The sequence below is a fragment of the Rattus rattus genome, chromosome 2, assembly GCF_011064425.1.
Source record: "Rattus rattus isolate New Zealand chromosome 2, Rrattus_CSIRO_v1, whole genome shotgun sequence".
Classification (NCBI taxonomy): Eukaryota; Metazoa; Chordata; class Mammalia; order Rodentia; family Muridae; genus Rattus; species Rattus rattus.
Window position 1 is genome coordinate 200,925,629 of NC_046155.1, and position 21,694 is coordinate 200,947,322.

Sequence of the window (21,694 nt, forward strand, 5' to 3'; positions counted from 1 at the left end):
ACAGCTGGATGTCTCCCTGGATACGGAATTAAACACAAAAAGGATAAACACAGCAGAGATGGACCACAGCAGGACCCTGGACCACGGCAAGACACTAGACCAGAGCAAGACCCTGGACCACAGAGAGACACTGGACCACAGCAGGACCCTGGACCATAGAGAGACCCTGGACCACAGAAAGACACTGGTCAACAGCAGTACCCTGGACCACAGTGACACTGGATCACAGCAAGGTGTCATCTCTTCCCACGTGTTTAATGCGTTCAATGCCTTTCCCTTGCTATGCATTGTGGGAGTTTCCTCATGGGCCAAATTCCAAAGGTAATAAATAATGTCTGCCAGTCAGTTGGAGGACTGAGTGCAACATGGCCTTCTGCATCTTACCAAGGCTCATGTCTAGACAGAGTTCAGGAGGCTAAAAGGCAGTACGGGAGCCAGGCCTAGAAGGATTACTGCTGGGAAGGATAGTACAGATACTTTATGAAGATCCACAGTGGGCATGCTTCTGTCAAACACTCACCCACCCCAGGGAAAAGTACCAACAGATCTTGCAGCCACTGGATTGACTCACTTTCCCCAAAAACCCTAAAGATGAGGTAACACACACCAATTCAAAACTGAAACTCCAGTGCATGGCAGCAGCTGATAACTGGTACACACCAGGGCCATGGATTGAGACATAAGCTGTCTAACCTGAACCACTGTGATGAACCCTTCCAGGAACTTCTTAGAAGCAATCATATCTTCCAGCGTCCCAAGTCAGCCCCTCTCCTAAGTAGACATGGGTCTGGGCCACAAAGGGAGCTTTAGGTTTTCTTCCTTCAGTGTAAGTTAGCACACTGTCTTTCACACACACACATACACACACACACACACACACACACACACACACGTACATGCACACACAGCAACACAGTGTAAGTTAGCACGCTGTCTTTCACACACACACACACACGTACGTACACACACACAAACAACAACACAGTGTAAGTTAGCATACTGTCTTTCACACATACACACACATACACACGTACACGCACATGCACACAACAACACAGGAAAGCTGCGCACCAGAAAATAGCACTCAGTGATTCTCTTCCTTGCCTTATGCATGGACACATTTGGACACAAGTCTGTCTTTCAGGGCCAAGAGTGAAGCTTTCACAATGAAAACAAGCCCACTCATCACCAAACAGGTTCTCAGCTGGTAAATCATGAAGATGGTAGCTGGTATGCTTATACCACAAGAGGATACTCGCACTCAGATGAAGGGGTCAGCCCACACTCACTGTAGCTTTGTCAAGGACTTTGATGGAGCATGGTTCAGCCACGTTGTGCTTCCGCAGAGCTTGTTCCAGCAGCTGTAATGGAGGTCGCTCCCACTTTCCAAAGACCACTAGGTCTATGTCACTGGACAGAAGAGAACCCCGTATCAGTCATAACACACCTCACCAGGAGGTGACCTCCCATGTGGAAGGCCAGCACCACAGCACATTGCCTGTACATCCACCAGGTACAGGTAAGCACCTAAGCCTTGGGCACAAATGCAGCCTAGAGTCCTCTAAAGCCAGAGTGAAAAGGCCCTCAGAGCCCCAGGAATCCCCGCTATCTATACATCGTCACTGGTTCCTGCTTCATGGCCTGGAGATGCCTGAAGACTTTTGATCCACTTGGCTTCTAGGGCCTTTGCCCATGCCAGCCCCTGAGTCCTGACTTCTTAGCCAATGCTATGCTAACAAGCTAGCTCCAAACACTAACTGGCGTGCACAACAAAAGCCACCTATAGGTTATGCATATGAAAACATGAACCCAGAAGACAATTTTAGGACGTAAATCCGACACTTCTTCTATATAAAGATCTTCATGAAATACTGTTCTAACAGAATGTGCTTGAATGTTCATTAACACTTTCTATTCACTATCACAACCCCAGACTCCCACTGAAACGTGGCCCCCACCAACAGTACAGGCCGTTCTACTTCCTGAGTAAGTTCTGGGGCAATGTCTTCATACATGAATCAAGACCACTGCTACATGGGTGGTTGTTATAAAAAGCAAAGTTTGACCCAACTATGGCCTCTGAATCTTAGACTTTTCAGTCCCCAGAACTGAGAGCCAAGCAAGCTTCTGCAGTTTACAATTCAGCCGGCCCATCCTCCTGTTTCATAGTAAGTAAGGCAGTTCCCAATCATTTTCTGCCTCTCATGCCCAACATTTCTGTTCTGTAAGAAATTAAATGCAAGAAGAAAATGCCAAACAAGCAATCTGCTGCCTTAATACTAAGGCTGATAAATTTTACTTTCTGCCTATTTCCCCTGTGCTCTGTAATCCTTCCCTTTAGCTGGTTATTCAAGCCTCAGAAGCACAAAGCCACTGCCATCCCATAAACCAACACCCAAGTGTGCCGCAGCTGACACTCACCTTGTTGGAAGATAGAGGCCTGTGCTAAAGCTGCCAAATATCTGCACCTAAAAGAGAAGTCCCACAGTTCAAGTCAGCAGGCTCCCATCATGCCTTGCAAAACATGAGGACAAACAAAACCAGCTTGGACATTAGGGGGAGGATCAGGTGAAACGTTGCAACAAACTAGAAAATTCTTTGTACATTTATATCAAAATCCAGGCCAGGTGATTAGCTAGCGACCTGGTCAGCTGACATACCACAGGCTGCCTGCACCAAGGGCTACAAGTCGGCAAGTCTCCTTTCCAGACACCACTCATTCATGTGAGGGTGCATAGCAGGCAACGCTTGTGTTCTGTTATGTTTTGAGACAGGGTCTCTCTAGGTAGTCCACTGGAGCCTCAAACTCCCAGCTTCTGCCACCTGATGGCTGGGACCAAAGGCATTGCAATTTCTAATGAAACAAACATGTTCCATGCTGTGAATCACATGCTGTGAACGCAAGTGTGGGCAGAGCAGGAGGGAGATTTCTAACCTTAACGTAATTTTAAAACAAGAACGAAATAGGAGGGGAGGGCAGAATGAACGAATGACTATGAGAACATAAATACTCATATTTACGGGTTTCGTGGGCTAACCAAAGGCTGGACTACACCAGGGCTAGATGCAGCAGTAGAGTGGAGAGTGACTGTCTAAGCAGTCCCCAGGTGATGCTGCCCAGGACTGTGCCTGTGGTAATAGGAAGCGTGAATGTACTGGACAAAGCTGACACAACCCCAGGGCGTTCCCACTGGCAGGTGAACAGGATACATACGTCAGCCGAGGGCCAGAGGTCTTTCACCACAGTTTCGATGCGCTTCACCACCTCCCTTCTCATGGCTGCTTCTTCAGGACAAGGGGACATGAAGTTATAAAAGTCAATTATCTCCTCATGGAGCCTGGCGGATAAAGAGAAAAGTGAGAGTTACCACTGAGCATTATTCTCTACCTTTTCCTATAGATCAAAATACAGGTGGAACCACTCAGAACCCAGCTTCTGGCTGTTAAGAACACTTGCTACTCTTCTAGAGGAGCCCAGGTTCAATTCCCAGCAGCCATATGGTGGCTCACGAGCCTTTGTAAGGCTGGTTCTAAAGGACCTGATGCCCTCTTCTGAACTCTGAGGGCACAGTACACACACGTTACACTGATATGTACCAAACATTCATACACATAAAATGAAATTGCAAAAGTCCAGCTTATTTATTAGTATTTATTGTATGTGTATGGAGTTTTGCCTGCACATATGTCTATGTACAGTTGCACACACAGTGCCCTCAGAGGCTATAAGAGGGCATCAGGTCCCCCGGAATTAGTTATACACAGCAGTGAGCTGAACCGTGGGTGTTAAGGAACCAAGCCCATCCTCTGCAAGAACACCCATTGCTCCTAACTGCCGAGGTATCTTTTCAGCCCCAGCTGCTTTTCTACGAACATAAATAAAATAAAATCTCACAGTATGGTGTAGCGCCACTGATGAATTCTTGTCAATTCCAAACATTAATGTATTTATGGCTAACCTTTAAAGATCCATTCAAAACAATGTCAGTCTGAAAGCTACACTCATGGCAGTACATGCAGTGCAGTACAGCAGCCAGCCAAGGCATCCTAAGACACAAGGGCACTTCCCTGTACACCTCACGGTAGGCAGCACACACAGCCTGAGACAGGAAAGACACACAAATCCACAGGAGCTGCTGCTGGCTGTGCACTAAGTCCAGAGTGGAGGAGATCAGAGTGAGAACAACAGAGTTCAAAGCCTGAGAGCAAGGTTCAAACACAGAAAGAGAAATTAAATAACTGGCCCAGTCACAACACAGCACTGAGGCTAGCTCATGAAAATCTCATGTATAACTCAAACTGGCCACATTCAAACATCCTGTTGACAGAGAGGTCCAATAGCCAAAACATGGCTCAAGGTCTCACTAGCAAGTGGCACATAAGGATGGCCCCACCAGCATAAGGCAGTCACACACACACCCAGGTCTTGTGCTGGGCTGCCTTGCTCAGGTGCATCTTTACCAGTAAGTAGGGAGTTCCCTGACTCTCCAGAAAGGAAAGGTGTCCTTTGATCCACAGCAAAAACCCTGCCATTAATAAAACCCACAGTGTACAATCAGACGTCTGATCACTCACTTGGGCCAAGAAGGAAGTGGCTGGCATTCCTCCAGGGAGAAGTAAGGCCCAGAGCAAGAAGTGGTGCCCAGTAAAACAGTGTCCTGTCTAGTGCTGGGGTCCTATCAGTGAGGCAGATATCTTTCTGAAGTCATGATAAGTGGGATATAAATATTACAAACTGCTCTAGGGGGGAAAAAAATCAGTCAAGAACATGTGTTTTGTGTTCTCAGTACTGGACACTGCTGCTGGACTGCCTTTAAGCCTCTGAGATGAGGAGGTTAGAAAAAAAGCCAAGCCTCCTGTTGGCCTTTTCCAAAACCGAGCAGGGTCACTAAGACACCACCAAAGTGTAGTCATGGAGGACAAGAAGTCTGACGATTGACAGCAGCCGTTAGCAGACATGGGAAGGGGAAGTAGAGCATCACTTCATGTCTGGTCACTCCTTAAGAGCCTATGGCTGCCTCCTGTCCCTCTCATGGGTTAGGGCCGGCATCCTACAGCCAGTAGGAGTCAATCACAATTCTGCTGCATCCACAGGGCTTGCCATCAGCACGGAAAGCCATATCTGTGCAGGTAAGGCACCCCCAGCTAAGGGACCATGCTGCGAAACCTCTTGGCTTCAGGTGGCCGGAAGCTTGATGGGAGCCTCCACAGAGTCAGAGGAAGGAAGCAGGCAGAGGTGTGCGAGAGGCCTGTGCGCTCACGGTGTCAGAGCTTCACCTTCACACCCTGGGGCCTGCCAGTCTCCAACTGCATGAGGGGTGTGGCAGCCCATGTCTCTAATCCAGCACTTGGGAGGTGGAGGCAAGAGTCGGAGCCAGCCTGGACCACATGAGACCATCTCAGAACACCAGAAGAGGAGATGACAGATTTTCTCACGGCTTCTGTATATTCCATCAGTTTCTGTCTTTAATGCCCTAGTCAAAGACATGGAGCTTGGATCTCTGGGCTATTCTTCAGAAGAAAGGATCCCAGCTATAAAGTCAAACCAAATCTCTCCATACCAAATCCAGCTACTAAGGGAAGTGATGGCCATCCTAAGAGGATGGTTTTCACTTCGAGAATGCTGTCCTACATAATCCAAGTAAATCCGAGCTGGCTGACGTAGCTCCTACCTTAGGTTCCTGGTTCCTATGCCTTCCCCTCAGTTCCTACCTGGGCAAAACTGGCTCCTTCTCTACTGCAAGGATCCCAGACCTTGAGGTGTGGGCTCCCCACTCAAAACAAGCACGCCTTGTAAGCTGTTTGAAGGTGCTGCCTTTGTTCTCAACTTGTGGTCAGCAGCTGCACGGCATCAGTAAAGAGCACAAGGAGACACAGAGCAGAAGCAGAGCCACGGCCTGCAGCAAGGATGGCTGAGACACAAGAACCACACAACACAGGCAGAGGAACACCCAAATGTCACAGCAGGCTCCACACAGCGCCTTTATCAAAAGAAAAGGGGGTTGGTGCTGGAGATATGGCTAAGGAGTTAAGAGGTCCCAGGTTCTGTTCCCAGCACCCATGGAGGCTCCTAACCATTTGTACTCCAATTCCAGGAGACCCAACATGTTCTTCCAACCACCACCACCCCCCCCCCAAACCCCCAGCCCTGGAGCACCAGGATCTCAGATGGTACACAGACACACATGCAGGCAAAACACACATATACAGAAAATAAAAGGAGAGGAAGGGAGGGAGGGAGGGAGGGAGGAAGAGGAGGAGGGAGGGAGAGAGAGGGAGAAAGAGAGCGCATAAGCGAGAAAGCACCCACAGGAGGAACAGGTGGCCCTCCCTGGGTGTTGCCACTGCATGTAATTCACCAACTGTGAGCTGCTGGAGCTGCTGGCCCGTGGCTTCTCTGCTGTCCACAGGCCCATGGCTCTACACCTGTCACGTTTACCACCTTTCCCCGCAGAGCTGCCCATTCATCCCATCAGTTCCCAATTCTACTGGAAAGTGATTTCGAGGACCTGCATTGACTTCAATGCCAATCTCCCTTTCCAGCCTCTGCTAATCAAAACTCTGAAACCCCCTCAATTCCTCAACTGTCAATTCATTTTCTCCCCTCCTCAAACTTCTTCAGTGTTTACTCTTGCTGGTTTCGGACATGATCTTACTCCATAGCTGTGACTGACCTGAAACTTGCTATGTTGACCAGGCTGGCCTTGAACTCAGATACATCCACTTGCCTTTGCCTCCCTAGTGCTGGCATTAAAGGTGTGGTTCACTACACCCAGCCTCAAAAAACTTTAAAATCAGTAGTTTCTGAGACCAAAACCCCTTACTTTGGGAACCATTTTTGCCAGAAAATAGTTCCTTGGTAAAAATAATTAGAATTAAACAATTCATTCATTCATTCATTCATTCATTCATTCATATTCTCTCTCTCTCTCTCTCTCTCTCTCTCTCTCTCTCTCTCTCTCTCTCTCTCACTCACACACACACACCCTGTCAAGCTAACAGTTAAAGCTAACAGCAGCAGGTTAGTACCTAGTAGTGTACGCAGAGCAGCCAGGACAGTCTTGCAGCTTTCTTTCATACAGCAGAAGGAAGGGGCTGCTAAGCAAGGCACACAGGTGCCTACAGAAGAATGAGTGAGCTACTTCTGTGATTCTGAGGGTGGATAATCTTTAAAGCACCATTAACTGACATGGTTAATGAACTAATTATAAATTGATTTTATTTAATTATATCACCTGGCAACTAGTATCAAATCTCCGAATCAGAAACAAATTAGAAAACCTTGTCTCAGACTATCAAACACTTTTTTTTAAACTGCAGGCTCAAAATAAGTGGCAGGCTGTAGGCTGGAACTGAGCCCATGGGTGTATGGGGGGACTCCCACTAGCTGTTCTGAGTTGCTACAGGAAGCTCTCTGGTACCAATCTTCTACACAGGGCTCTAGATGGTAGAGAGCACGAGGTCTGAAGAAAGGGGGTGGGGTGGATATGACTGCTATACTGCATAGGTCAGGGCTTGGCCTGAGAAAGCTAAAAAGAGAAGGAAGATCTCTGTGCAGCAGCTACTCCTTGGGGCAGGCAATGGAGGCTAGGGTTAAAATAGTGCTGTTATGATAAAACACTTTGGGAAGGAAAGGGTTTAAGTGGCTATACTTCCAGGTTACAGCCATCACTATGTGGCTATACTTCCAGGTCACAGTCCATCACCAGGTGGCTATACTTCCAGGTCACAGCCATCACTATGTGGCCTTCACCTCCAGGTTGCAGTCTATCATTGAGGGATATCCAACAGCAAGAACTCAGCAAACCTGAAGCAAAAATGCAGGGGAATGGTGCCTGCTGGCTCACTCAGGCTCATGCTTAGACTTCTCAGATAGCCCAGGACCACCTGCCCAGTAATGGTGATTGTCTTCTACAGGGTGGGGTCCATCCCATATAATTAACAAGAAGCCAATCCTCCACAGATACGCCCAAAGGCCAATCTGGTCAAGTTCACAGTTAGAGCTAACTACAACAGGTTAATACACAAGACAGAGAGGGCTCTGCAGCTTTCTGATTAACATTGCCAACCTGGGCTCTGAACAAATAGATGTCCAAGAGCCTTCCATAGCCTAACGAGGGAGGGATTATAAGAGGCACTATGTCCATGCTTGGTGACTCAAGACTGTCCTAGGGCAGAACAAGTCCAAGGACACTGAGAAAGCCCCAGAGCCACTCAGCAGCAAAGCAAAAGCATCACTCCTCAACAGCAGGTACATCGTGAATAAAGTGTTAACTAAAGTATGACGCACTTCCCTCTGCAGTGCTGGCAATGCCTCTGACGTGGCTACAGCCCCTGGGTCTCTACAGAGGAAGTCTGGTGAGCCCTGAACCAGATGAAGCCGGTGCCAGTACTTAGACACTGAGCATACTGAAAAGCATTCAGCAGGACTGGGCTGCTTTGCATTGGACCTAAGAGACACATCCCACATCCACTTCATGCCATGGGCTACTGCAGCAAACTCAAACACAGACACCCGCCTTGCTCAGACATACTGCTTTAGGGCAACCCTTCCACACGGGGGTTTGGGGTGATTCCCAATGACTTAGCCCCTTTGCAGGTAGCCCCTTTACCCTTCAGCCTCCTTAGAGGGACTATGCAGGGAGTTCTGCTGCTGCAGTCAAAAAAGAAGCTGCACTCGGCAGCTGCTTGGGCCTCTCCTGTGTGACCCTGGCACTACTGTCAACCACTCTGCACACAGCCCCACATACGGAAATTGGGACCAGGGCAGTGTCCTCTGGGCCTCAACCACCAGAGACTCAAGACAACAAAAAGGACCTAATGAGAAAAGAGGAACCCTAACAGTGGAAATTTACCAAAAATATAGAAAGAAAAGACAGGAATTTAGACAGAGGGAGAGAAAATAATCCACAGGTCCAGAGGTCTCTGCCAGTACTGCAGTACAGAAAGCAGAAGTGACCTGCATGCTACAGTACTTACTGAGGACCTCCTGTATGGCTCAGACTGCTGACCAGTGAGCCAGACAGGAGAAATGGGCACACTCACTGCCCACCCCTTAGAAGGGTCTTCTCTGGGGATAGGGGAAATGAAAAAGCAGGAGTAATGAAGAAATTCAAACTGGTTTCATGTGGCACAGGACAAGTTGTCAGGGACTACCTTCCAAGGAGCTGGTGCTGACGCTGAGACAGGGAGAAGCAACAGCTGGATAGGAACAGCAGGCCCCCAGGCAAGGAAACCCTGAAGAGAAGGCAGCATCCCTACACTGTAGTAGACTGAATGCTGGAGCCCAGGAGGGGCTCTTGTCCCCCCGGGGCTGAATATAAACAAGAGGCCACCAGGCCTTCTAGGAAGTCCAGGGGGTAAGCCAAGAGCACTGACCCTGGAAAGCTGAAACAACTCAAAGCAGAGTCCAGGTCCCAACAAGGTCGTGCCCTAGCTCAGTCTAAACCTCTGCTGCCCACAATCTAGTACCAGTAGGCCACAGATGGTCATCCCATGGAACAGGTAGACTTTCAGGACTGCAGATGGATTGGGGCTGGGGGTCGCTTCCATAGGAAAATATCCACAGCGAGTCAGTATTAAGACTTATTAAGTATTAAGATGAGCAGAGGGGGAAATATGCTGTGCATAGGTAGGGTAGGAGGGATGTCGTAAGGAACACAGTGTATCACGAAAACAGTGAACCCAGAAGAGAAAGCCACCTCATTGCCAGCTCCACAGAAAAAAATCAGAGGGGATATGTCCCTAATGTAGAGAAAAGTCAGGGGTCAGGAGGAGGCTGCTGGGTGTCTGTGACAGAGCCAAGGACAAGCAGCATCCAAGGATGGACAAACATTCAGACACTTGTCACCCCACGAAGGCAGAGCCAGGAACACAAGAACAAGGACATGACAGAGTTTCCTCTTACACTGTAGGCTAACTTCAGCCTGCAGTGCACAAGCATCTGAGGTCCAGAAAAGTCTGCCTCACAAAGAGACCTGCTTGGACAGAGATGTCTAGACAGGTCAGCACTTGGTATCAATCTTCAGACCAGAGGAGACAAGGTCCTGCGTCGGAGGACAGAAGAAAGCCAAGCAACCCTACAGAGTCACAACAGGCTTCAGGGAGTACAGCCCTTATCCACTCTGCAAAAATATATCTATCCAGTCCCTTCATAAAAAGGTACTGGCTGCAGCTGCTATGCAGTACAAAGAACTACTAAACAACATATCAAGCAGAAATTATAGACACAGGGTCAGAGCAGAGCAGCCCAGAACCCGGCCAGAAGACACGGATGCCTTGGAGTCCAGGGATGCAGGGCTGGCCCTGCAGAGCTAATGAGAGCACAAGACAGGCAGCGCTGAGGAGCAACTTGGAATCTGCCCCAAATGACACAGGTAGTCCTGAAAACAGGACCTGGGACACTGGCTTAGTAAGGGCCCAACAAATGCCAGTGAACAAAAGTACATAACACAATAGCAAACTCACAGCAACGCCTTACATCAGTCAGGAGGGAAGACACAGAAGGGTGGACTTCTCAGCCCATAAACTGAGAGCAAACCAGTGCCTTCTGCACTGAAGGCCTCGTCAGTTTACATTCTCGGCCACAGCAGTCACTCTCAGGAGCCTGTGTTTCTATCTGAAACTGCACATTTCTCACTGAAGCAAAATAATTAATTTACTCAAGTTTTCACGAAGATGACTCTAGTGAGTTTTGCTGATGGCTCCAATGCCATCCGCAGCTATGGCCATCTAATTAACCTGGTGACTTCTGGGTGATGTGACTGAGTTACTTAAAGCTTCCACGTTTGAGAACGTGAACCAGTTTTACCGTACACCATTATTTTAAAGTTGGTACCAGAAATGATGGCTCATGTTCGTAATCCCAGCAGCTGAGAGGCTGAGGCAGGAGAACTGCCCCGACTTTACATCAGCAGGGGCTACCCCTATGTCAGGAAACAATGACTAAATGAACAGGCATCAATGCTCTGAAAGTCATCTATAAACTGTCTTACAGAAAGGTGAAGAGCCCCTCTCTACTAGGACAGAGGCCCCTGTTCTTCTGCTGCTAGAGTAGTGAGAAGTGTCGCTCACTTCCTTGGGGACATTCAAAGTCCTGTGCTCAGAAGCCAGGCAGAGTCCTGGCAGCATCTGGCCTCTCTCCAGAGGAGCCAGAGCCTGGAATTCACAGGCACTGCTCCTAACAACCTCACCTTTTTGGCAAGTCCCTGTTAATGAGTGAGCCAGGGACTCCAAGTGACAGTCCTGTGCTGGGCAACTCTGGGTGGGCTGTTGCACCCTGGAGAGCAGCAGGAAACACTATATAAAGGGGTAACAGATAGGCCATGCCCAGGTGTGGGTCAGTGGGCGGCTAATGGCTGTGACTAGCTAGTACAGCAGGCCACACAGTCAGATGGGAACACAGGGGAAGAGGCGGAGCCCACCTGCTAAGGAAAGAAAGCCTCTGCACAGTGAGTTTCCTTCCAGCCACAAGTGCTCCCCACAGGCCTCACACTGTGCAGCAGCCCACCCATAGTTGAGTGTCATGTCAATGCTGTGACCTCCTTCCAGGCGTCCTGCTTCTATGCACACTAGTCTCTGGTGACTCATTCACCAAGTAACTGGTAGCTAGACTCTGGATTCCTTTGTTTCCCAGACCATGCTAAGTGTTCTCTTTACTTCTGGATACCTATCATAGCTGCTTTTCACTTTCTAAATGTTACTTCACTTTAGAGAAGATGCCTGTGACCAAATACTCTTCATTATGCTTCACCTCGTGTCTCTGCCATTCCACCAAATCAAGCTTCTGACTCTCAGTTCATGTCCCCTCTCACCCTCTGGATGGCACTGGTAAAGTGCATGGACTTGCCAGACAAGAAGCCTGCATCTGAGCCCAGTTCTGTCACTTCCTAGGTGACCCTTGGACCAGACAGAGCATCTCCTGAAAAATACTCTCATCTCGTTCAAATGAGCTGTTGCTGGGATTACAGGGATGCCTGGTTCTTCCAGGAAATGTCAGGTAAGACTCCGCAAGGCAGAATCTCACAGCTTCTTCATCTCTCTTTTATTGGGAAAGGCAATCCCTGGCACAGGAAAGGCCCAGTATGAATTTACCTTTGGTTTGCATAGTGCCTTGCCAAATCCTCAGTCTGTGGTAGCCATCTCCCTCAGCAACAGCAACATGCACATGTGCAGACCTCTTGGCCAAACCATTTTAGCTGTGTCAGTAAAACACAAGAAATACTGCTTCTGTGTGGCCATGAACCAGGAAGTCAAAGAGGCAAGTGGAGCAGAGCTCACCAGCCTCTTTGGGCAGAGGCTGCTGGGAGACGGTGGCAGGAAAGATGTTGGAACTGGGAGAGGCCGGGAAGGCCAACCTATTCGCAAAACCGCTAGCAGACCACACCTCCATCTTCTGCATGCTGACCAGAAATGATCCACTTCTCAGAGTGGCTCTGAGCTCACTCTCCCTACCCCATGTGGCTTCAGTCATGAAGCTGATGCCTTTCATAAAGGATTTGCATTGGAAACTCAGAAACATGGACTCTAGAGCTTTCTCCATAGCAACTTGCTGAGCAACACTCTTTTTTACTGTGCTTGAATTTCAATTTATTTCAGCAACTGAGTTAAACTGTTTCAAATAAAACATAGTTACACAAAACCAGCACTGTCCAAACACAGGGCCATTTAAATTTTAACTAAAATTAAGTAAGGCTCAGGAGGGTGCTCACTGGTACAATGTCTGCCTGGCGTGCTCAAGGTGCTCAGCTTGATTCCCAATGCCGCAAAACAAATCAATAAATTAAAGTTCAATTGAGTTCTTCACCTGTACTGGCCACCCTCCAAGCGCTGAACGATTCACATGAAGAGTGGCCACTACCCAGGCAGACTCTGCATGTCCTCCTCTGCACAGGACTGCACCACCCTGCACTGTTGTGGCTTCCGGGCACACTGCTATCTTCCTTCCAAACCCAGTAACTCTGTGTAGGAAGTAGGAAAGAACTCAGAGTAAGGGTCATCCACGGCCACTAGGTCCTCCACTCTGAGCAGGGACTAAGAATCGAAACCAAGCTAACTTCAGTTTCAGCACAGTGTACACACACACACACACACACACACACACACACACACACACACACACACACACAGACGGACACAATGGACTCACTAAAGTGCTGTCCTCATTTAAAATACAAGGATTGGTGGACGAGGGGATCCCAGAACTCCCAGTGTCAACACTGGTCTCAGCTGAGTCCACATCCTCCTCCCCTCTCTAGGACATGGAGCTTGGGTCTGTAGCATTGTCTACTTAAGAAAGGGAAGAAGAAGGAGGCATTCCTGTGGCCCATTTTTGGTTTCTATTTCCTTAGAGAAGGAAAAGGGGAAGGAGCAGCCTTTCTCACACAAACTGATTACGAGTTATATCCCCAGCCCTACTCCTCAGGCGGGGAAACTGAGGTGGGGGAGTTAGAGCCCAGGTAAAACCAGCCAGAACCAGACTTGTGAGTATGTGACTGGGCTAATGAAGCATGTTCTCAAAATCAAGCGTATGCTGCAAACTGAGGTAAAAAACAGGAATAGTTAGACTCTGTGCCCCAATCATTCCCAGGATTAGAACTGCTATCTCTCAGAAAACAAACACCAGGAAAAGCCACAGAGTTATGCAAAGCAGCAACCCAATAGGAAGTATAACAGTCTCAACTTACCCGATCCCTCAGAGCTCCCAGCGACTAAGTCACCAACTAAAGAGCACACATGGGCTGGTCCGTGGCCCCCTGCACAGACGTAACAGAGGACTGCCTTGTCTGGCCTCAGTGGGAAAGGATGCACCTAATCCTGTAGAGACTTGATGCCCCAGGGAAGGGGGATGGTGGAGGGGGGAACACCCTCTCAGAGGCAAAGGGGAGTGGGGATGGGGCAAAGAATTCTGGGAGGTGGGGTAACATTTGGACTGTAAGTAAATTTAATAAAAAAATTTTTTAAAGGCAAACGAGTGTCAAAAGCCACTGACTCAAGGATGTCATAGGGGTATCCCATCTAGCTGGGTCTGTCATCTGGGAAAAGATAAGCCTGTGCAGAACCCATGTGTCTAAGACTTGACAAAGTCCAGCCCATGCAGGAGGTCAGCAAACAGCACAGATGACCAGCAACACTCAGCAGGTGGTCCATATGGTCTCCAAATTTACCCAGGTTTTATTTTTTTTTAATTTTTCTGTTGTTACCCAATTTTTAAAAACAAAAATAATATAAGCAAATGGAAATGCCTTTCGGATGCCACATGAGACTTTTCTATGTGTTTTTCATCCTGTGTATTTGTCACTCTTTTCATCCTGCACTATGGGTCTTAGTTACACTCACAGAAACTCACATGCTATACTGTTTTGTATTTTAAAATCACTGCAAAACTTACAATCTATGTTTAAAATGCCCAAGACAAACAACTAAAGTTTTCTTTACTTTTGCACACAAAATCTATTTGTCTTTTGTACCTTTCTTAGTATGCATGTCTTTGGTGCTGGGAGTGTAGGTAGGCAGGGTACAATAGAAGCTAACTCCATAGGAATTAGAAGATTCAGATGGGGGCTCAGGAAGAGACGAGGCAAGAATTGAATTGAGGTGGTCTTTTGGCTCGAGGAGGTAGCACATGTTTTGCAACGGAGGCCATAGGCAAACCACCATCCCCATCAACAGAGCTTGCAGATCAGGTGTTGGCCACATCTTATACAGAGCAACGATGGGGTTTTGTCATTACCAAATGGCAACTTAAATGGGCCACCAAGACAATCTGATCAATGCAGGTGTCCTCATGGCTGGAACAGTTTCTGTGCAATCATGTGACTCTTGTGTAAACTGTTTTAAATGGTTCACCTGTGAGAGGCACAGGAAAGTGCACACTGTTCTTGCTATCAATCAGCCCAGCTTCAGGGGTGTCAATCAAGCCAGAAGACAGGACTGGCAAATGCAAGAGTCACTGCAATGGGCTAATGTCCAAGCAGAAAACAGTGTTGGACAAGACAACCATGGCCTCTTCTTCCCACAACAGTGCTGTCTTCCTACTAAACAATGCCTGTGTGGTATATCGTGTCCCATGCTGCATTGCATGGCCTAAAGACAGATCATCTGAATGGGCCTATGCAATCATGCTCGCCCTTAGAGGTAAGGGATCCCCTCTAATTGGCAAGAAACAAGAGAGTCAAGGCACCTTGTGGCCTTGAAGATGTGAAGGACCAAGAAAAAAGAGTCTCCCCAAAGCCATCATTGCAGGAATGTGCTTCTGAGAGGGCACTAGAGACAGGTATGACAACAAGCAGCTGACACTCCGCCCTCTGCCTGGCTGAATGGACAGCCCACCCAAGCCGTCCTCAAGTGACCAGAAGAACGTGACTGAGGAGATAACTGGTCCAAGCCCACAGGACCAGCAGACTTTGCTACCTGACCACAGAACAGTGAACAATGGAGAAGCATCAGGAGCACAATGCTGTTTGAGTCTATGCACATGCTAAAAGGGAAGACAACATGGCTACTCCGCTCAGAGGCATGCAGAGAGCATCACCATCTTGGCTTTGCTGCAAGCCACACTCTCCTAGGCAGCCTTCTGGGGTTAGCTTACCATCCAACTTTGCTTAAGAGAAAAGCAACACTGACAGACTGGGCAGAGCCTCTGACCTGGCCTCCTCATGACAACACCAGCTACAACAAGCACTAGAAATGGTTCCTGGAAAGGGTGGGCACTCCTACAGCTTGAATTCTGTCTGCATCATCAAAAATAAGTCTGTGAACTTGAGCATCCCAGATTACTTTCTTACATATATCACCTTACCAAGGCGCAGCATCCTTTCTGTCCATGGTGCACTGGTGTCCATGGTGCACTGGTACCCGTGCTCCCAAAGGATACTTTGTATGAAATCTTTCAAGATGTTGCCCCAAAGCACATATCTGTCATCAAAAATAGCCAAAACTTTGAAACACAAGTCTTAAAGTTATAGTTTTTTTTTTTTCTTTTAAATGTCTACTTAAAGAGCTAGATGGACTGTCCAGCAGTTAAGAGTACTTGCGGAGAATCCAGAATATTCCCAACACCCACATCTGGCTGCCCATGGCTGACTGCAAGTACAGTTCCAGAGGAATCCAATGCCCCCTTCTGGCGACTGTAGACCCTTGTAAATGTGATGCACATAAACTCACACAAGCACATACACAAGAATCAAAACCAAATACATAAATAACAGTATGAAAAAAATCTATAAAAATGTGTTTGCCTCAAAAATTACTTTAAGCCACAAGTGTGTTGTTTCTAAGGGGAAAACAGCCTTGCTTTTTCATCCAAAGTTCACAGCAGCAGGACACCAAGACCCCCTCCTAACTTAAACAGCATGAGCATTAGATGTTTTTCCTTCAAAATTACTCTGGGGCCTCCATTTTTATTTTAATGGTTTCTGTTTGTTTGTTTGTTTGTTTCTATTTGCTTTCTCCTTGGTGTTAAGAACCAAACCCAGAACCTCCCCAACCCTAGTGCCTCTCTTTTTTCCAAAGGATTGTGCCAGCCTGTTTAATATTCTAATCCAAAAGAAGACTGGCCTTGTCCTCCCAGGCAGCCTTTTCCAGTGTCAGCTCTCCCTCTGAGCAAGCCGTGGCTCAGCAGTTCTCTGGGACTCCCCTCTGCCACCCAAAACAGCACCTTACAAGCCTTCCCAGCTCTGTATGGAGACTGGCCACGGTGGCCATGACAAGAGAGCAGTGCTTGGAGAAAGGTCGTACACTGTCCATATGACAATAAGGCACTGTTTTCACCTCCCTCTTCAACCTTGAGCATCTCTGTGAAAGAAACCTATAGTACAAGAAACCTATAAGATGCCACTGTCACCTACACAGGTAGTGATCACAACTTGCCTCCCATGCATCCCCTGATGCTCACAGGAAGACAGGGAGGAACTAACAGTGACTACACCTGTGTGTCCACAGCACAACCCACTGGGCCCTCACCTGTGCCTTCCCAATGCAGCCTTCTGAGAAAAGGCCCACTGCTTCTATCAAAGCAGTCAGGACCTGTGCTACAGGAGAGGGACCCTGGCTGCTCCATCAAGCTCTGACTCCCTCACAAGAGAACAGCAAAAAGAGAACGCATGGAGCTGGGAGGGAACCACTCGGCGGTCCCATGAGCGCCATCCACAACCATGCTGTAACTGCTGACACTGGAGGCTTCTCGGGCTTCACACAGACAATGGGATTCCCATCACCGAGGGCACAGAACACATTAAAAGACTAACCATGGTGAAGAGAGCAGCAGAGAAGCTGCGTATGACTGCTGCCCACTGCAGGCACACCTGGAAGGACACAACCTTCACAGAGTCAACTCAGGCCATGAGGCTGCAGGTGCATACAAGGGCTGAGCCCTTCCCATGTCCAACTGCACTCCTGCTGGAAGACACCAGTAAGGATTTCGCTAAATGGGTGAGGATGGCACTCCATCCTCACTTCCAGGGCTCTGTTCTTTACATTTAACCTGAAGCAGCTTCTAAAGCCATTGAAGACTGACCAGGACAGAGGAATCATACTTTGAGTTGAGGACTCAGAAGGCACAGTGAGTTGAAAAGGAGAAGGGAGGACCCATAGAGCCTGCCCATACCTGCCTCCATCTCTAAGCAAGAAGCTCATGCAGAGGGCACGTCTGACATTATGCATACCACGTTTCAAAGCTTACAAAGATTTCAGGGCTATGCTCAGGGTAGCTTCCTATACTCATACACTAAGCCCTGTCCTCTTTCCGTTTTCTTCATCCTACCCAGGATGTGCTTGCAGTTGAGCAGTTTCAGGAGGCCAAGCCAACAAGCAGTTTCCAAGGGCAGACTCCTCCCAGAGAGAGCTGAATGGCGCAGGTGCCACGTGTCCACCAGGCATAGACCCAGACTCTCACCCCACCAGAAAACCACTAGTCCTTTCTGGAGGTCGGCAGAGTCCCTCTGAAAGGCATATCCCCAAGGAAGAAGGAAAGCTCAGCGCCTCTCACTAACAGCCCCTCACTGTTAACTGGGGCCACACTCAAGCTAACTCGTGTCTCTTGCTAAGCCACAGAGGAAGGCTTGGTGCCTGCCCCACACAGCAGAAGACTAGCTTTAGACAGGTCCCTTTCTTGCCATCCCAAGGTCAGTTCATGGAAGACCAACCAACCACATAGAAGCAGTAATGGAGCCACCTTTACTGTTAACACATAGGCCCAGCTCTTCTGACCCCCGGTTTACTAACTCCTCCGCAACCCCTCTGAGAGGTCCATCACAGTAGGAAACAGACAGAGGCACCCTACCCTCTTACACACACCTGCCAAGCTAGCTAGCAAGCTCCTCCTCCAGGATTCACCATTCAACAAAATCATGACACATGCCACCTAGACAGACAAGGAAGAGTCACCAGGCATGGGAAAGGTATGTGGGCAGCATCCCAGGCCAAACTCTCAGCTGGTTTCTGAGCCAGCCCTCTTAAGACCTGTACCATAGTGCCCCAAAGTGAACAAATGGGGATCTGAGGCAGAGCTCAGGCAAGAAGAGTAACCACTGAGTTCAGGCCATCATCTCTCTTGGGGTTGGGGAAAGTAATGGTTGTGAAAGTTAGGGCTAGGAGAACCTCATTGCACTGACAATGCTGACAATGAAGGACACAGTGCCCAGAAGACCCCAGTCTTTGACTGCCTGAGTGCCCTCCTCCAGAGATGTTACAATGTGCTTGAAATATAGACACCCAGGCTCCAGGGACAGCATCTAATCAAGGACTATAGACTTGGGTGGGAGTGGGGTGACAGGAGCCAAGTATGAATACCTAGGTAGTAATGTTCATCTGTACCAGGAAGCGTATTTAAAGAAAGGACCAGGTTTGGGGTTTCAAGAGAACTACATGCCACCCATGCCAACTGCACCCCAGACTCTAAAAACACACCTAGCCCACAGAGGCACACATACTAACAAAACCACAGAAGAACACACAGAGGCTGACCAGCTTACATACCACCAGAGAGACCACTTCAAGGGACACAACTCTCACCCAGGGGCAGATAAGCTGCTGGTGCTTAAGTACACACGTGGAACTCTGTCATGGGTCAGGCCCTGTCTCACGGCAGACACCATGTTCATTACAGTTATGTAACAATCCAGAAACCTCCCTTAAGGTCCACTGATACACACAATCTGTTCCTCCACACCTGCCTCAGAAAGTTCTACAAGCAAGCACTGTGGAGAAACAGCAGAAGAAACTAGGATCCTCCTGGGTCTGTAGTGCATGCACAAGAATCCCAATCTAACGTAGGTGAAACAAGTTGCAGAGTGGACAATTGTTTCTATGTAACATTCCCACCTTAAAGAGTATCAGTGTTCCCACAGACCGCCAACCACAAACATCTCCCTAAGAAGTCAAAAGAGTACCAGGGCCTAGCAACCATCCGGTGGACTTAAACTGGGGATAGCTCCCTGAGAAGGCCTGATGGGGGCTTAGATGCCCGTTAGAGCTGCAGGAACTCAGACAAACCAAGCTCACCAGTCTTGAGACTACAAACGACTGTTTGGTTTCTAGATGTTCCGAAGAGTCAATGGGTTGAATGAAGAGCTTCACACTAGAGCAGTCTCACCTGGGGCAATTCCAGACCAACACCCCCATCTTGCTGTCATTGGGGACATTAAACCTCTAAGGTCCTCTGGGATGTGTGGAAAATTTTTAAATGAAAATGACACCTTCCTGTGAGTACACAGGAAAAAATTCTGAGTGCTAGTAGGTGGTTTTCAGGAAACCCAGGTGATGGTCCTTCTGTGACCGTCTGCCCAAAATTAAAACGTACTAGGAAACCTCCGACCCCACTTCTAAACCACACTTGATGGCTAAACTGCACCACTACCAAAAACCTACTGTCTCAAAATAGGAACCAAAAATTTTTACCATCAACCTCACTAAAATACACGATTTAGCCTACAGGAAAGAACACCGGCATACACTTCCCACTCGCTTCCCTGCCCTGGAGGGGAAGAAAGAAAGGAGCCGCTTTCTAGTCTAGCCCCAGGCCTCCATCCCGAACTGTCAATCGCGGCCTGGTAGATCTTGATCTAACGGAGTTTTTAAAGTGCCCGCTACGCTGGCAGCCCCGCGTCTCGGGCGCACTCACCCCTGGATGCCTGGGCTGTACGCACGGCTCTTCCACGGCGTGCCGGGCCGCGCCGCCTGGGCCCCGGGGCCGCCCCCTCCGCTCAGCGTGGCCGCGCGGCTGCCGGACAGTAGGTAGTTGAGGCCGTACGTGCTGGCCTTGTTCTCGCGTTTCCGCCGGCCCGGGTGGAACTGGTGCTGCGGCGGCGAGCCGGCGGGCGTGGGGCCGCGTGGGCCCGGGTGCGCGTGGGCAGCGCCGTCGGCGAAGCTGAAGAAGGTGCGGCCGCTGCCGGCGCGGCCGAGCGAGGTGCTGCTGGAGGACGACGACGAGCAGCCGGGACTCTCGGTGCCCGACTCGGCGTTGGACGACGACGAAGACGACGACGACAGCGACGGGGACTTGTGCAGGCGCCGCGCGCCGTCTGCCGCGGGCCCGAGCGCGGTCAGCAGCGCCGGGGGCAGCGCGGCGGGGCCCTGTGCGGGCGGCGGGGACGAGGCGGCGGGTGCCGGCCCCGGGCCTCCTGCTGCTGGTGCTGCGCGCCCCGCCGCCCCGGGCGCGGCCGCCGTGTCCAGCGCCGGCGAGTTGAGGCAGAAGTAGGACGCGAAGCCGGAGCCACCGCGGCCCACGCCCTGCGAGGTCTCCCAGATCTGCATCCACAGGGCATTGGCCGGCCCCTTCTGCTCGGGCTGGATCCAGGCCACGCGCGGATCCATCCACGCGCCGCCCCGGGGCCTGCGCCGCCCGCCGCGCCCCCCCCCCGCCGCGCCCGGGCCGGCGCGCGGACGACGGACGGACGGACGGGCCTGGGCCGCGCCCGGTGCGCGCGGATGGGCGCGGGCGGCGCTCGGTGGGGCGCGCGGCGCAGCTACGATCCGGATGGCTCAGGCGGCGCGGGAGGGCGAGGGGGCCGCGGCGGCGGCGGCGTAGCGTGCGGGCGGCGGGGAGAGGCCATCGGAGGGGCGGCGACCGGCCGAGGGGGCGGGCCCAGAGCGCCGGGCCGTCAGTCAGTCACGGTGCTCCTGCCGCGCGGCGGCGGAAAGACGCCCTCGGCGGCGGCCGGGCAGGGAGAGGGATGGGGGCCGCCGCCTCCGCTCCAATGAGGGGCGGGGAGGCGGCGCGGGGGCGGCGGGGCGGGGGCGCGGCCTCCCTCGCGGGCCGCGACGCAATGCGCACGCGCGGGGATTTCAAATCCTCACTAGACAGCGCCGCCTTGGTTACCGCGCTTGCGCACTACACGTTCTAGTCGGCCGCGGAGAGACGGCGGCGCGGGCGCTTGCAGACCAGACAGACAGGGCGGGGCCGGAGGGGGCGGGGTGCGGGTAAGCGTTGTGTGGGCCGCGCCGCGCGTGCGCAGAAACGCCAGGGAGCCGGGTGGAAGTTTCCGCGCCGGCTGGCGTGCTGCGGTCGCCGGCAAGCTGGGAAAACGAAACCGCTGCGACTGCGCTGGGCTTGGGCTGCGGGTCGAGCCGCCGCCCTCCCGCCGTCTCCTCGCTTGTTCTGTGCAGTCGAGTGACGGGGCAGAGCCGGTCCCACGTGGCCCGTCGCTGGCCCAGTGCTCCACCAGTGCGCCTGCTTTAGCACGCGGGCCACGCGGCC

General features: G+C 50.5%; 1 protein-coding gene across 2 annotated transcripts in view; it reads right to left on the reverse strand.

The window, feature by feature from the left end:
* Window positions 1-20,811, reverse strand: part of Tent4a (terminal nucleotidyltransferase 4A) — a 33,464-nt gene extending 12,653 nt beyond the window's left edge. For both annotated transcript variants that reach the window (XM_032894825.1, XM_032894824.1), the window contains exons 1-4: window positions 20,120-20,811; window positions 3,215-3,338; window positions 2,422-2,468; window positions 1,290-1,410 (exon numbers count right to left, since the gene is read on the reverse strand). In XM_032894825.1, coding sequence (XP_032750716.1) covers window positions 1,290-1,410; window positions 2,422-2,468; window positions 3,215-3,338; window positions 20,120-20,811 — 984 coding nt within the window. The remainder of the gene's footprint in view (window positions 1-1,289; window positions 1,411-2,421; window positions 2,469-3,214; window positions 3,339-20,119) is intronic.
* Between the last annotated feature and the right edge of the window lie 883 nt (window positions 20,812-21,694).